This window comes from Haliotis asinina, chromosome 1 (assembly GCF_037392515.1).
Source record: "Haliotis asinina isolate JCU_RB_2024 chromosome 1, JCU_Hal_asi_v2, whole genome shotgun sequence".
NCBI lineage: Eukaryota > Metazoa > Mollusca > Gastropoda > Lepetellida > Haliotidae > Haliotis > Haliotis asinina.
The window spans coordinates 63,196,637-63,214,367 of NC_090280.1; the positions used below are offsets into that span (position 1 = coordinate 63,196,637).

Here is a 17,731-nt window from a genome sequence, read left to right on the forward strand (position 1 = left end):
GTATTGTGGAGGAATTTTTGAGACAATATATGACACTCAGACTATAGAGAAAATGTATAGTTACAATTCTATATAAGTTGTATGTTTCTCTCAAGGGTAATGCGGCCTGATGTACGCTTCTTCACAGCAGTGTCACCTGAGCCTATAGACGATAGATAACACTACTACAAAGAGGCGCACATCACACCGTATTACCCGAGTGAGATGTTTACAACGTATTTATCGTATCGCTATGTTAAATATACAAAATATCCTTCTATTTTATTTTGAAGATCCATAAGCTTGCTACCGACTATATAGCATGTAAACAAAATAGCATCTGCCTCTCGACTGGACTTTTTAAATCAGTGAAATGTATTCTGACAAGCTTAATAGTGATATAAACACCGTCAGTTATATTTTCGCTGAGTGTGCAAATGAGGCAATGTATAAAATAGTTTAAATAAATTCATTTAATGAGACCCATGCATCAAATTAAAAAGCTTCTGGAATTATTTTGCATGTGAACGGCTGCGTTTTAGTGCACAGATGTGTGAAGAATTAACTAATTTTCACCTAGTGTCATCATTTATTGAACTCATTGTCTTTGCAAAGTTGCGAATTTGTTTTACAATACATCAATTTTTCTATAAAGAGCACCTTTTAATAAATTAGTATCGAATATTTTACAAAACCTAGTTTAGAACAGTTTAATCAAGTAAGGGGCTATATTTACACTAGCGAATCTAAACTTTGATGGGTAGTATATTTGAGAAAATTATAAGAAGTTACAGCTTCATATCAACTACAACCCGAGTTAATATCCCGCTATGGTTCAGTTCGAGTTGAAGAGTGAACGTAAAAGCTACCATCCTTGGCCTGCTCCAGATAAAGTTGATTTATGAAGCGACCTGTAGCATGTGTCCACATCAGCATGACTTGGCGTTAACCACTCGTGATAGCAATGACCTGGTAACTGTGTTTATGTCTCTTGTGTCGTGTTGCCGCCCTGATTGATGGGTCAAATATGGATAACCAGACAAAATATACCTTTGGGGCATGAGGAATTAATGAGTATCTGTTGTGAGTGAATTACTGTTGTGAACTTAGAACCTTGCCGTGGCTGAGTGAGTGCAATGGGTTTTTCACAGCTTTTAGCAATATTCCACCAATATCATTCCTGGGGGACGAACAAACGAAGACCAGAAATGGGCATCACATATTAAATCCATGTGAGGAATCGAACCCGTGCCCTCGGCTTGGCAAGCCAACGCTTTACCAACTCGGTCACCAGCTACTCCAATCCCCGCTTAGCGAAAGCCGCTCGTGGAGTGCTGATCTGTTATACAAAAATGTGCGCGTCTGATTATAACAGTACCTTAACCAGAACTGATATAATGCGCATATGCACATATTATAACAGTACCTTAACCAGAACTGATATAATGCGCATATGCACATATTAAAATTAAATTTTAAATTTTAAATTCTGTCTTTTGAGTTCTTTCTTACATTCAGTTTTGGTGGAATCTACTTTTTTTCTATGAAATACTACGTAAAACACTAACGGGAGTGAATTAACTGTATACATTATATCAGCACTGTAACATCTACATGCAAATCCTGTTATTAAAGTTAGGACAATGTATGACACACATATCTGGATATTGACATAAGATTTAAGCCGAGATGAAGTGCCTCTACAATCAGTCACGAGTTAACAATGATAATGTACCGAGCGTACCGTACGGAACACTGTATGTGACATAATCGCTAATCGCTTTCCTTTTCAAGATTTTTTTTATTTGGAGAGAAAAGAAAACATGAGATTTTGATATTTTCTTCGCACATAAGTATCACGATTTTGCACCGCATTCAGAAACGTACGAAACTGTCCCCTAAACGTTTCCATAGTTTTATCTGCCCTGTACCCTCTGCTACGGGTATATCTTTAATGTAAGCAGCACAAGATATATATGAAAGGACCTATGAAGCAGCGGTAGCGATAAACAAGCCTTGAGTGTGAGACGGGTTAGTCATGGAGTGAAGATATGGGACCTGATAATGCATCCCAGATAAATAACAAAGTTCTTTCTCTAATCCTAAATATCCACCAAAATGTCATTGTGGGGTTCCAAATATAGTATATTTCACTACGATTTACCACAATGCAGATCCGTGAAGATCCGTGTCAGAATTAGTCTTCTGTAACCCATGCTTGTCGTAAGAGACGACTAACGGGATCTTATTGTCAGGGCCGCAGACTCGGTTGAAAATGTCATCGAGTCCCTATTAGATCGATCTTACAGGCACAATGTCACACATTTTTTACAATATGTGTACCTATATTTTATATTTTGGGGCATATGCGGTAATTTTAGATTCCTAATGAGGCAAAAAATACCTGGTAATTGAAACTTCCATGCGAACAGCTTCCACACAGATAACACTTGCCATATGTGGAATGTCAACAATCGTTGTGTACCGGAAAACATTCGCACGCGGTTTTGTCGGTGTTTGCCGAACTAGTTTCAATCACAAATTGTGCGTAGGACATTCGTATTGTGTCCCATGTGGCCTATTGCCCTAAACGGATCGCTTGAAATATTGGTCAGCCGGTTGAGAGCGCGAGACACGATTTAATGCAACGTTGCATTAATTCATTTGAATTTTTTCACATGTACGTAATTTTTTGGAAATAAATTATATGGAAGCTTCATTGAGATTAAAGCGTTATGGTGGGTTATTTTTGTTTGTTTTGTGGGGTTTTTTTACATTGATGTGGTGGGATGTTGTCCCTTTAATGCTGTTGATCACTGGATTGTCTGGTCCAGACCCAATTATTTACAGACCGTTGCCATATAACTGGAAAACTGCTTGATACTGCATTAAACAAAAAAGCTATACCACACGAAGTTATTACAATTTACGACAATGTGGCAAAACGAATCATCATATATTTAGCAGTATATTGTTCCACTTTTCGTTAATTGGATTTTATGGAGTCGTTACAATTTAGGTCGCAACACACGTAATACATAGTTGTAGTCTCGTGGTAACACTTTTCGCTCGTCGAGATAAAAGTCCTGGTTCGATTCCTATACATGTAGTAGTACATCATAGTTTTTCATCTTGGCTATGCACGTAAGAGACGACTGTGCCTGTCGTAAGAGGCGACTAACGGGATTGGGTGGTCAGGCTCTCTGGCTTGGGTGACCAATATGTAATCGGTTCCCAATTGCGCAGCTCGATGTTCATGATGCTGATTACTGAAATAGCCGGTCCAGACTCGATTATTTACAGACCGTCGCCATATAGCTGGAATATTGCTGATTGCGGCGTAAAACTAAACTCACTCACTTTGTGATATCGTGGGACTTGCTAAACGTGGCGTTAATAGCTATTCAATCACCTACTATCACTTACCATTGACTGGCGGCATGCATCAATGCCCTGAGATGCAGGGTATGCAGATGTAACTCTTAGGACTAAACACGCTGGTTAATGATTTATTGCCGGACCTTGCCAGTGACTAACACGCAGGTTATTTACCTAGGGTGTGTGTAAGGTAAGGCTGGGATAGATCAGCACCAGGACAGGACAAAAGTTGACTTACTTTGCCAATTCGTGGATTTGGGCACTCATGATTAAGGGTCCAGGCCTCACTCCATTTAAGATCGAGTGACTGTTTTCAGGACAAAGGCTGTGTTAGCGTTCCTTCTTGCAAAGTCACGATTAAGGCATAACACGTTCAACTCCAGACTGGGCTCTGGAGTGACACAAATAAACTCTTGCATTGATGTGGTATGATTTGTTTGTTCATTGGTTATTTAACACGTGAAGCAACAATAGTTCAGCTATGTGGCACGGGTTTGTAAATAATCGAATCTGGGACGGACAATCAAGTGATCAAAAGTATGAGCATCGTTCAACGCCATCTGGATTCGATGACACGTGTCCAGACATGTAATCACCTCTTACGACAAGATGTTTGCTGGAGACCAGTACTAAGCCTGATCTTCGTGGGTAGTTGCGTGAAAGAAAATTTGAGAGAGAGATGCATACAGAGATTGAAGAGAGAGAACGATGTTATAATGCAGCATTGTGCTTGCGTCATTCCGAGAAATTGTAACCGGGAGTTCCAATCCAAGACTCATCTTTTTGTGTCAACACGCTTTTCGTACTCGAAACTATTCTAAAATAAAATCGAACCTCTCACATGATTTAAAATTCTTTTTATTTCAGTTTACACCTCTTAAACATAATTCCGGCTCATCTTTTAGTTAAAAAATGTTCTGCGGTTGATGTAGGGGCTTTTATAGAAAGTCAGATTTTATTTGAGACACAGCTAATCCCTAAAGGTAATAACAAAGACAGAAATGTGTGTGTGTGTGTATGTGTGTGTGTGTGTGTGTGTATATACTTGTAACAAAAACATATATATACTTGTGTGTGTGTACATACATACATACATACATACATACATACATACATACATACATACATACATACATACATACATACATACATACATACATACATACATACATACATACATACATACATACATACATACATACATACGTACATACAGGAAGTAACAAAAACATATATATATACTTGTGTGTGTATATATATCTATATCTATATATATATATATATAGACACACACACAAGTATATATATGTTTTTGTTACTTCCTGTACTTCTTCCTACGTCATATGTCACATTCATCTGATGACAGTACGCAAGGCGTATTTCTGTCTTTGTTATATATATATATATATATTTCTACAGCGACACGTTTCTTTCATGCATATACAATAGGTAATAAAAGGTGTGTTCCTGCTAGGCACATTCTCTCATGACACATTGAGACAGGCTGTCTTTCTGCTTCTGGGTTTACCATTACATGAGTCAACAACACCTGTGCACGGGCCTGTCAAGGTATGTGTGGTTATTTTTTGTGGAAATAATGGAGATATGTTGATTGGCATGTGATATCCAACAGTTTAAATTACAGATCTAGAGCGAAAAAGCTAAAGAAAAACAATCATGCAACGTGTTATGTAATATTTATAATGTACAATGAACATAACATACATTGGACTCTAGGTCATCACGTGTGTTGAAACTAAAGAATATGCTAATATACACTAATACACACAAGCACACTAACACGCACACACACTCCCTCTCTCTCACACACACACACAAACACACACACACACACACACTTTTATAAAAGATATAGATGAAACGCTTTGAACACAATTCGCGTCGTGTCATTATTTTGTTGTTTTCTATACATATCTACTACCTTACTCTTCTGAACATCGTACCTCTTACACATAACAAGTGTATGTGTTGTGAGTGCGTGTGCGTGTGCGTGTGCGTGTGCGTGTGCGTGTGCGTGTGCGTGCATACACACTGACCAGATACTGCGCGGCAGAACACCACATCGCCATCCATGTTGCCCGTAGGATCTTCTATTCTGTAAACATGTGAAAATATGTACCCTTTTTCTAAAAGAATATTGCTTTCTTTATTCTTATCCTGACACCCTTTGAAGCCATGGAGAAAAACTCAGTACTTATTACAGACAATATCATGATATCAGTGCTGACTATAAAGGCCTAACTTTACATCGTCCACTCACTTACACACAATTAAATCTTACGTGTCCATACTCTATCTTCCATAATAGATTAAGGTGATACCATTCTCTGGTTTACGGTGAGTCACCTGGTGCTGGAACTGAAGTGTTGACCCGTAGATAAAAATCAAACCAGTTCACGTTAATTCATCATATATATTGACTTGATGCTGCTATTCATCATTGTACATATGCCTAGTCATTGCTTCAAATGACAGCTTCAAGGGCCATATAAATATCAACTTTGAACGTTTAAGGAGTATCCTTGTGGGTGTAAAGTCCTAGAGGAACTGAAGGATATGTACATCGGACTACAAGCATAAATTACCGTTTTGAGTACACACTGGAAACATATAGGACTGGCATTGACCAAGTCTCCGTCCGTGGGGCAGTTCGGCGTTGTGTTCAGGAGTGAAACATTTTTTCTGTCCTCCAGGATCCCAGATACACGGAGAATCATGAGCAAAGAAGATGGAAAACAGGCTTCGTCCTTTGAGGGGAAGGAAACCAGGGGTTCGGTTGTTCTGTCGGTTGCATTCTTTGCAGCGTTCACAGCCTATATGGCGATACAGAATCTCCAGAGCAGCTTGAATCAGGCAGAAGATCTTGGCATCATTTCCCTAAGCGTCCTGTACGCATGTATAATATTTTCAGGAATCTTAGCTCCAGCTGTGATTAAATTTCTTGGAGTAAAAAAATCCCTTATCCTGTCATGGATTTGTCACATCTTGTACACAGGCTCGAACTTCTACCCAACATTCTACACATTAATTCCTTCATCCATCCTCCTTGGTGCCATATCGGGCTTCATGTGGACTGGCCAAAGCATCTACATCTCAGTGTGCGCCTTCTCCCTTGCCAAGACTACAGGTAACACTGAGTACGATGTTCTCAGCAAATTGAACGGCCTGTTCTTCACGGTTTTTGAGACGACACAGATAACAGGGAATTTGGTATCGTCACTGATTCTACAAACAGGAACGTACAGTAATGTGTCGGAGGGGGCTGTATGTGGTCCGGATTATTGTCCACTGACAGCAAATGGAAGCCAAATAGCCACTCCTGAGTCGAGCGTCGTGTACACTCTGCTTGGTATCTACCTGGGATGTGATGTTATTGCTTTGTTCGTCACGGTCTTCTTCCTTCCTCCTCTACCTAAAAGTAACTGGAGCAGCAACTCAAGCTTGAAGCAGTCCCTCAGCTCCTTCTTTGTGACCCTCTTCAAGAGCAAGCTGATATTCCTGGTTCCTTTCATCATGTTCCAGGCCGTGGAACAAGCCATCCTTTGGGGAGACTACACGCGGGTAGGTGATTGGTTCATTGGATGTTGTATTGTGTAAGAGTACAAAGCTCGATTGAATTTGCTGTTTGATGTTGTTGAATGTTGTTGCAAATGGCGAAAGTAGCTCACGTATTCGACCGTCTATTACATTACTTTAATGTCCATTTCGTTTGTTTTGGGTTTCTGATTATACCCGCCTGCATAACATTATAATTCCATACAAAATGAACGTTAAGAATTAAGAAGCCCAAATATAAGGACCCATATGGACAGATATTTTGAAACATGTTTTCGTTTCTCAGTACGAATTTGAAACCATCATAATCCGAAAGCGTTCAGTCTTAACAAATCTTGTGTGATTTTTTGCCATGAGTTCAGTTGTCATCAGAACCTTTTGGCCTCATACACTGCATTCTTAATACAAAACGTGGTTAATCCAAGGGTTCATTCACCTACAGCTTCACTAAAAGAAACCCACTCACACAATGATCCATCGTTTCCGTGGCGTTATAAAGAAAAAGAAACTATTAATATACTGTATATTTAATAAAATAATAAAATTAAATAATAAACGATAGACACATTCTTTATTTGAATAGATGTAGATGCTAACATTATTATCAAACAAGTCACCGATCCGTCGTATCTATTACAATAAAGAGTGTGCCTATCCATCATACAAGCTTTCAATACCACTGAAACACATATATGAACTCTGTTCCAAATATATTATATTTACACCTACAGAAAGAAATTAGGGTGAAACATTCATTTAATATTGTACTTTACTATTGGTAGAAATTCTGTCAATGCATCGTTTCATTTACAATGTCCAGTTTGCAGAGTGCCATGAAGACTTTCCTTTTCTTTGCAGTCGTATGTCAGCTGTACGATCGGAATACACATGGTTGGTTTCATCATGGCAACATATGGGGCGACCACTGCCTCCTTTGCCTTTATATTTAGTCGTATTGCGAAGTACATTGGGCGTTACATCCTGTTCTTCACTGCTGCTGTTCTGCAAGGTGGAGTGTTTATTGTCCTGTACATATGGATGCCCACAAGCGAGGACTTAACATACCTCTTCTTGATTCCGGTTGCATGGGGTCTTGGCGAAAGCATTTGGCAAACACAATCCAACTGTAAGTTGCCTGTCCCCATTAGTGTACATATCTACATGGTAGAACAAGCAAAAATAATGTATTTACTTCTCCAATCCACAATAAACGCACAAAATAGAAAATAGAAGTTGTTATCCATACACTGTCACTATTGTACGTCATTATTTATAAAATAACTCTCAGAGACGTCACCACATCGCATTGGTAGTGGTGATATCCTGTGGTGAAAGCATCCTGTTCTGCACAGGCTAATGAACCATTCACTTGCAAATAAAATGCCTAACAATAATCATGAACAGTTTTACATTGTCATCTGCATGCATGTAAATATGTCATCACTTACTACGTAATGTTGTCAGCTAAGTTCTCGTCACGATGAATGCAATGGTTTACCAGTTTTTTCTATTTTCTTGTTTCCAACTCTTTTCTAGCTCTCATTGCCCTGCTGTTTCCCGAGAAGAAAGAACCTGCATTTGCCAACTTCCACACTTGGAAAGCCATCGGATTCACACTTACGTTTATACTGAGTAACTTCCTGTGCTTGAAGACCAAGCTGATATTTGTGATGACCCTGCTAGTGGTTGCTATGACAATGTACACTGGTGTGGAGATTTATACTAGAAGGTCTCACGGGAGTGAGGTCACGAAACCAGATATCAAAATGGAGGACAAAAAAGTATCTAAAACGTCCTTATAACTTCAGTTGTTCCCTTCAGACGATTACAAGCCACGGCATATAAGTGTCCTTGGAATATCACCGGCAAAACATAATTTTCGTATAAAATGTCAACGGTAAAGAGAGTCATGTCGAAGCAGTTTCCATCGGGCGTTGAAAGGAGTGGAGGGGGATAAGACACCGCAGTAACTCCACTGTCATACGATTTAGTTGTAAGCTACATTTGACATCTATCTAATATGAATCACTGTCAAGTAATGATAGCAAGCATTCACGAAAGGTGATAGTATCCTGTTTCTCAGATCCCAAATACACGCGAAGGCAAATTAATCGATCACCTGCGAAAACAACGGAACTTTACCAAATAAAATGTAGGCAGAACATCTGTTATTTATTAAAACATACACATTTCTGAGGACAAACACCAAAACAAGTGAAAGTAGTATTACGTAAAATATTTATCACAATATATTGTTCCCCGGTGCCTCGTGTACTATGCAATGTTGCATGTTATGGAATGTACGCACGTAGCAAGAAGATCGAATGTGAAATATGTATCCAGCATGTGCAGTCTTCTCTGTACATCGGATATATATGGTTTTCTCGACAATTTCTCATCTCGAGCTTTATCTGAGAGCTTGAACCAACAAATATGTTATTATCTATCCCTATTCGGACCCCTAGCTCTTGTCTAAGGAGACAGTTGACTAAAGTAGGACAGTAATGTCAGTCAAGGTATTAACAGTACGGTTTGAGTGGCAACATTGCCACTTGTGTATTCTATGGCAGAACTAGTCCTAGGTACCATGTTTGTCAAGGTTGACACAGAAATGGATCGGCTCTGTTACACAGGATAGCCTGACCCTGACATGAAGACTGAATTATGTAGGTCACCGTGGCTATGCTGAAGGCGAAGTGATACGATATTCGCTGCATCAATTACGTCTCCAAACAAGTGACAGTGGTTGTCGTGTGACATGTATACATCAGGGCTATACTATATCGAACTAAATGCAACAATATTAACACTTTCCTTTTCGCGAAAGGAAATAATAAAAATGCTGTGTGATATTGTCTGATTTCTTTGTATTGTTTTGTGGTTTTGTGTGCATACTCTGATTTCTGTTCATATTGATAGGTAGGTAAGGCAAGAAACACGCTCTAATTTTGTGAAAAGACCTCATGGCACAGAGCGCACATGCTTGTAACATTTATTTGAGAGCACATGAACAAAGAAAGTTTATGTACTACTTGAAATACTTCTTTAAATCGCCAAGCATCTCTTAAGAAAACAGGACTAATTTTTCTTAATATGTGTGAAATCGCTTTAATGTCACAACTACACAGTAAGATGTAGTAAGATGCAGATGTAAGTAGAGACACGTTGCTCCTTCAAGTTCTTAAGTATGATCAAATTAACATCTGCACTTCTTGAAGGCTCACATTACCCTTTGAGCACACAAATGGGTCAGAATTATTAGCATTATCGAGTCTTGACATATACTCTCTGTTTTATGTGAGTAAAAACGAAAGTTAAAAATATGAGCATACGATCTCTGCGGTTAAGCGATTCCGTAGAATAATTTTCTGTATTCAACATGCAGATGGATTGGTCGTAAAACCATACATCACCCCGACGATCTTTTGTGCCAGTCTTGAAACTGTGGATGTTCTGGCTAAAGTGAGTGTGAATGGGTTTAGTGTTACGCCAGTTTGAGGAATATTCCAAGGACACCAGAAATTGGCTTCACGTGGTACCAATGGGGAATGGAACCTGAATCTTCAGCGTGACGAGCAAATGCTTTCAACCACTAGACTGACCCACTGCTCCAAGCTTAAGAAAAACACTTAAAATATCGAGGACGTTCTGAACTGAACAGAGAGTTGCAAACGACTCGATGAAACTGGATGGAAATATTCTACCAAGGTACTGATAATAATAAAATTATGTGATAGCTGTAATTTATTTACCCGAACAGATTCACTTTTATCTCCCTTGTAAAGAAACCATTTTGAAATAGTCCTGCATTTTTCTAGATTTGTTTACAAACGTTCGTCGAATAGACAAAAGGGTTTTTTTCACAAACGAACAATAAATGTGGAATATCTTCATTTTCATATGTGGCAAGAATTCTTACATTATCATACATTCACGAATAACGTAAATAGAACGGGAGTTCCTCCGTGCACTATTTCTTCATATGACACAAAAAATGTTGAAAACTATCTTAACAGAACTTTTCACTATGATTCATTTTGGAGAGACAAAACAGAAACTAAAGAAACGACCCAGCCAGCATAGACTGACATCAATAGAAATGTGTCTATTTGCGGATGTCAACATTTTAATTCTGAAAATCATTCATTCCTACGGATGAAAATTAGGACATCAGAAAATATACTACCACTGTAGTATACTACCTTAAGAATATACTACCTTAACTGCAGTGGACATTACAGAATGTCAATGAAAAATCACTGGATTTGACTTCTATGTGCAACAAGTCGAAAGACGTTATCGGGAAACGTTATTGAATGTACACCATCCTAACGGTTTCATCGCAGCTATGGTCACAAGAAAGGGCAAAAGCCCAATTACACCATTCATTTGGATGAGTTGCTGCCTCTTATTAATTAAGAGAACGACTTCTCCATGTTTTGCTACTGGGTGGATCTACAGGTAGACATGCTACAATGTCATCTGAACTGTTGAGTGATTGTTATTGCTTTGAAGCGTTTGGCTAACCAGGTGTAGACTCTACTGAATCAGACCAGAGTCTTACTTTTGAAAAAACACCCTGATTTTCTGAAACAAAATTTGATTTTCGAAAATGTGCAAAAATATTTCTGATTTCTTGAAATATAAACAATTTCATTTTCCTGTAAAAAAATAATACACGTTTACTCAGGCTCTTCACTTATATTAACGTGTAAAGGAAGGTGAAGGTCAACTCAGTAGGTCAGGATATAAAGTCAACTTAACGTGGCAACCAAAACTCATTATTTTGCTACAATCCAGTAGGGCATAAAAGCACAGATGACTTCTCCATTGTTGACAAGAACATTCATCAGGTATAGGACAAAACTATGTTAAAAAGCCACCTACCGTTTGAGATTGTCAAAAGACAAAAGAGAAGAAGAATTTGTGGAATGCCATTTATAGTAAGTTATTTGAGTGTGTGATATCGTCATTGGTAAGACGCAAATGATGATGAACCAGACTTGGAATTAACCTTTCCTGTCCCAGCCAGCAGTCGTCCAAAACCGGTATATGTTGTATATAGTTGTTCCCACTGACAAGCTCGCATGTGTAAACATCATGTCATAAATTGATGACAAATAATATGACCATTCCTCTTTTGCACAGGATTCCATAGCACACTAACGTCCACAACAAGACAGATATATTCCTGGGCACAGCAAATGTACCACCTATAACCCCTTGTCTCCAAGAAAAAACATACTCTTTACTACTATCCAGGAGGATTTTCTGTTTATTCACAGATCGTACTTGAGACACTCGGAATTATTACCATATGGATTCTCCAAATTTTACACACTGTCAAAACATTTGATTTGTATACGGTACCAATACACCTATCGTATATATCTTCAGAGGTTAAGGACGATTCCTCGAAAATTAAAGCACTTGAAGTTTACTGAGAGAATTATATGTAAAATGTTGGACTTCCTTATTAATAGTTATTTATGAATACTTTGGAGATAAGACCTTTTCCAACAGCTCCTGTCTTCGACTTTCAAATTTTACACATTTTGAAGTACCATCGAGCATTTTGGTGTTACCTGGATTCCACAGAGCGGCACATGACTCTTGCCCAGAGGTTGTTTGCTCAAGGTTACAACACTCAATGCCTCAGTAAAGTTTCCAAAGGGTTTTATGGTATTACTTAGGGAAGACATTTGATGCATCAGTGACACAAATGATCTCTGATACAAAATGCTGTTTGTACCATACGTACCCAGTTTGTTTCAGGTGAAGTCTTTGTATATGTTGGTAACGGCCCCATCACCGTTTCTAACCACCCTACGATATTAGGCGTCTCTGTCGAGAGGTACATGCTACTGGGAACCGAGGTCTAACCTAACGAGGAATCCAAACATGAAATCTTCATAACTTTGTCAACAAAAAGATGAATGGGTACACAGGTGAGATGAACAACTACCAACAAACACACCTGGAGCCTGTATTAATATGCCTAATTATTGAGGTCAAAACACAATAACCACATTGAGAACATAGTATTTAATGGGATTTAGATAAGCGCATTGTGTTAATGTGAACACAACCCTGTGATGGAGAGTTTGTTCGTCGTTCTGCTTTGTCATTGCCATTCTTAGCAACGTCCACCAACATTCCAGTATGTACTGATAAACATACGTTTGACCTTTCCCTTTATAATAAATTACGCCAACAGAGCGGTCCATTTCAGTGGGGGTTCCTGTGATGTATACCTATGATTATGTTGATATGATACTTGCTGGTTCCCAGTTTTAAATTTTACAACCCCCTGTAAACAAAATGAAACCTTCCAAAACGAAGGGCCCGCCCACTGCCACCATATGTGTTCTAGATATGGCTTGTGGCTCGATTCAAGCAGTTGGGTTTGTTCCTTTAGAAACTACTATTTAGCTTTGAAACTCTGAAAGTAATGCTGGACTGCATACGCTTGGAAATCGACGTCCTCTTAGAATCCTGTTGAATTTACCGTCCAACCTGTATTGATACAGCTTATTGACAAAACTTAAAATGGAGAAAAAGGAAGAACCAAAGACATATGCCTTTGAAGGGAAGGAAACCAGAAGTAGTGCTGTGCTTTCAGCTGCCTTCTTTGCGGCATTTTCTGCTTACGTGGCTATTCAGAACCTGCAGAGCAGCCTCAACGAAGAGGCAGACCTTGGAATTATTTCTTTGAGCGTTCTGTATGCCTCCATTATATTTTCCGGAATCATGGCCCCAGCTGTAATTCGATTTATGGGAATCAAGATGTCTTTAATCTTGTCTTGGGTGATACACTTGCTGTATACATCTTCGAACTTCTATCCGGCATTTTACACCCTCATTCCTTCTTCAATTCTCCTCGGGGCCATCTCTGGTTTTCTCTGGACAAGTCAGAGTATATACATTTCGGTCTGTTCTTACTCTCTTGCCAAGTCTACAGGCGCTGAACCGTACGATGTCCTCAGTAAACTGAACGGACTCTTCTTCACCGTTTATGAGACCACCCAAATTCCAGGCAACCTTGTGTCATCTCTTATCCTGCAATCAGGAACCTACAGCAATGTCACAGGAAAAGCCGTTTGTGGTTCTGATTATTGTCCTGGAGTAGCCAATGGAACGGACATAGCTACTCCAGAGATGAGCCTGGTGTACATTTTTCTTGGAGTCTGCCTTGGATGTGGTGTTATTGCTTTGATCATCACAGTCGTCTTCCTGCCACCATTACCAAAAAGTGACTGGAGCAGCAACGTCAGCTTGAAGCAATCCCTGAGCTCCTTCTTTGTAACATTATTCACTAGCAAGCTGATATTCCTTGTTCCTTTCATAATGTTCCAAGCTGTGGAGCAAGGCATATTATGGTCAGACTATACAAGGGTAGGTTAATGGTTCTCTAACAATTGTATCATTGTGAGATTTGTCACGTCCTGAGAAAGACATTTCATAAATCATAAATTTATGAACTTTTTAATTGCTCTGTGCCTCGTAAGTGAAGAAAATGGCCCATCGAAGATAACCATAGTGTTGTCTCTCAGTGGATATTAACACTCACGTACACTTGGTGTCAGTTTAAGAAAGTATTTTGTGATTTAAACGTTAGTTTGTCGTGTCAAAGGCCCTGAACAGATGTATACAATAGGCAGAATGCATGTTTACAACAGCAGAATCAAAACAAAAGGTATCACGTAAACATCACTGTATATTTGCAGTATTTATTCAACAGCATGAATATACTAAACGTTGTATGTATCAAAGTATGATTTTACAAGGTACAATCAGTATACCTTCTATTGCAGTCCTTCGTCAGCTGTCCTATCGGAATACACATGGTTGGTTTCGTCATGGCGACGTATGGGGCCACCACTGCTTCCTGTGCCTTCATCTTCAGTCGTATTGCCAAGTACATTGGACGGTACATTCTGTTCTTCGCAGCCGCTTTGTTACAAGGAGGGGTGTTCATAACGCTTTACCTATGGACGCCGACAAGTGACGACACCAAGTACATCTTCGTCATTCCCATCGTGTGGGCCATCGGGGAAGGAATATGGGAGACACAGTCAAACTGTAAGAACCTTTTCACAATCCGTGATCTCATTATCATCGAACAACAGAATGTTATTTTAAGCAGGCTAGGAGGGTTAATTACCCGATAATTGCAATGTCCTGAACAAAAATAAAGGAATGTGTTTTATTCTCTATGGCATCACGCTAATGTGAGTGAGTGTGTGAGTTTGTTTTTTTTTCGCCCATTTCACCAATAATATACGACGGGGGATACCAGAAAAGAGCCACAATGTGTGGTCGTGTGAAGCATCGAACCCAGATCTTTAACATGTCCAGTGAAGGCTACCCTCGCCCACATCAGAAAAGCAAAGTATATTAACATGATGGAGTCCACTGATATTTTGTTTGTTTTCTTAACGCCGCAGTTGCAGTATTCTAGCCGTATAGCGTGGGTCAGTAATCAAGTCTGGAACAGACAATCTAGTGATCATGTTTAGAACTGTTCCAATTAGTGTTATACCCAAACTCATGCCCGTCTTATTTCTATTTCCAGCTCTGATCGCCCTGCTGTTCCCAGAGAAGAAGGAACCAGCCTTCGCTAATTTCCACACTTGGAAAGCCATAGGATTCACGATCACATTTGTTGTCAGCAACTTCCTGTGTTTGAAGACACGACTTATTTGTGTGTTGGCTTTGTTAGCCGTGGCAATGGTAATGTATGCTGGCGTGGAGATTTACTCACGAGTGCACCAGAAGCGCAAAGAGGGCAAAGCTACTACTTCATTAGAAATCATTTCAAATGGTACAACAGAATCAAAATACACTAACTAACACCATGTGTTAGAATACGTTCACGAAAATGTGTGTAGTGTAAGTTTCCTTTGTTCCACTTCGTTTGCACCTACAGGGCCACAGTTATTTGTGTGTGTTACCTATTCAAGTAAGAAACGTAAACTTTGCGATGGCATGATCCTGATAAGCAATCCATTCAGGTTAACTGTGCGTTTCTAAATACCTAGTTCAGGAATGCTGCTGTGCCTCATAAGTCACCACTAAGATATATATCTAGGTGCGAATGCCTGCTTGGCATCATTGAGTTCCAGCGATCCATACACAGCTCTTTTTTCTTTAGTAATAACGTATTTATAACACTGGTTTCCAGGCCTCATATCCTGCTCAAAGCGCACACATATAATCTGATTATTATGACCTCGGTAACACAAGCTGCCTGTGAGGCCCTAGAAGGTTAATAGTCACATGACTAATCCCACTGAGTGAACAGTGGCAATTTTGAACAAAACTCACTTGTCTAGGGTGAGACCACATGTATCACATTTGTTTTGGAGTAGGACTGAAGTCTTAGAAACCTTCAGGAGTCAAAGTGCCAGACATGCCAGGACACTCCACGCCCATCCTTGCTGAACTTCAACCTGGGCTCTGTGCACAGGACCACACACCACCAATGGTAATGCGCAGTGGGCGTCCCATTTCTAATACTAGTGATATCATAGCGATGTCATTGCAGATACTAGCGTGAAACTAGACTGATTCACACACTAATTCGGAACGAAACATTAATGTTTGTGTTGCTTAATGTAAAGATAGAAGATATTCTGAAACTTTCTTACTGTTGACAAGGCTTAAGATAAATAACTTGACGACTACCTGGATACGTTTAAAGTGACTGGACAGCCAGATATATGAGAGCGTCAAGAGAAAGGCGCTTAGCAACTCTGGTACGGGAGTCCAGAAGGGAATCACCATCTACTTTGCCAGGACTCAATCTTGGTCTACTAGCCTACTTTATGTTTGAAAGTAATCTCTATCATGAGATAGTTACAAGTCCTGTAATGAGTTCTGCTTCATACATTATGATTATGTTAGGGTCTGATTTACAATTCCAACTTCAGGTTTAGGGACGTTTAAAGCCAAATTAAAACTGGATTTATAAAGGCTTATTAGTCACATGAAACATCATAAAATACTAATGTCATAAACGGAAGATGCCATCGTGAACACATTTGCATCCTGAACCATATCTGCAAGCCGGGGTCTGTCAGTGATTGTAATTTAACCTCATTAATATTCGTTACATCACGGTTGTGTGTGAGTGGTTGTACGCCTCCTTTAGCCATATTTCCAGCCATATCACGGCTCGGGGCACCTGAAATGGCTTCACTAATTGTACCCATGTTGGGAATCGACCCAGTCCTTCGCCGTGACGGGTGAAACACTAGACAAACCCACCGGAGCATGTGGCAGGAGTATGTGGAAGTGGAGGGACGTTTACGTCTGAAACAGGGACAATGCTGATGCATCTGAAACGTGATCATGAACCAGGGGCCATCTCAAACAAGGATATACTTTAATTTCATAATGACCCTGAGCGGAATGGTTTTCTTCGTTAACTGAATGGAAAATATTTCGTTTGGTTAGTTTGTTTGCCTTGGTTTTCATGTTGTAAATGTATGCACATAGATATTATTTCTGTATTTTGCGCTCCATGTCGAATAAAAACACACTTTTGCATGTTTTATTGTTTTGGTTTTCAGTTTGCTTTGGGTTACTTATCCTCTGGATAAGCTGAGAAGCTTTGGGATGAAGGGCGGTTAGCTTAGTGGACAATGCGTTCGCTTGTCACGTGGAAAACAAGGATTTGATTCTCCAAATGGGTACAGTGTAGGAAAGTCATTTATGGTATCCCCTACGGTGATATTGCTGGAATGCCGCTTAAAGTAGTGTAAAACTCCTCTCACTCACTCAAGAGAACAGAAGG

At 39.5% G+C, this 17,731-nt stretch overlaps 2 protein-coding genes across 2 annotated transcripts; both read left to right on the forward strand.

The window, feature by feature from the left end:
* Nucleotides 1-4,856: 4,856 nt before the first annotated feature.
* Nucleotides 4,857-9,029, forward strand: LOC137281780 (protein unc-93 homolog A-like). The gene is made up of 4 exons (XM_067813398.1): nt 4,857-4,926; nt 6,072-6,939; nt 7,792-8,059; nt 8,470-9,029. The coding sequence occupies exons 1-4, from the start codon at nt 4,892-4,894 to the stop codon at nt 8,733-8,735; spliced, it is 1,437 nt and encodes a 478-aa protein (XP_067669499.1). The 5' UTR covers nt 4,857-4,891; the 3' UTR covers nt 8,736-9,029.
* Nucleotides 9,030-13,304: 4,275 nt separating this feature from the next.
* Nucleotides 13,305-17,482, forward strand: LOC137281792 (protein unc-93 homolog A-like). Its single transcript, XM_067813409.1, has 3 exons — nt 13,305-14,328; nt 14,748-15,015; nt 15,509-17,482. The coding sequence occupies exons 1-3, from the start codon at nt 13,483-13,485 to the stop codon at nt 15,784-15,786; spliced, it is 1,392 nt and encodes a 463-aa protein (XP_067669510.1). The 5' UTR covers nt 13,305-13,482; the 3' UTR covers nt 15,787-17,482.
* The last annotated feature ends 249 nt before the right edge of the window (nt 17,483-17,731 follow it).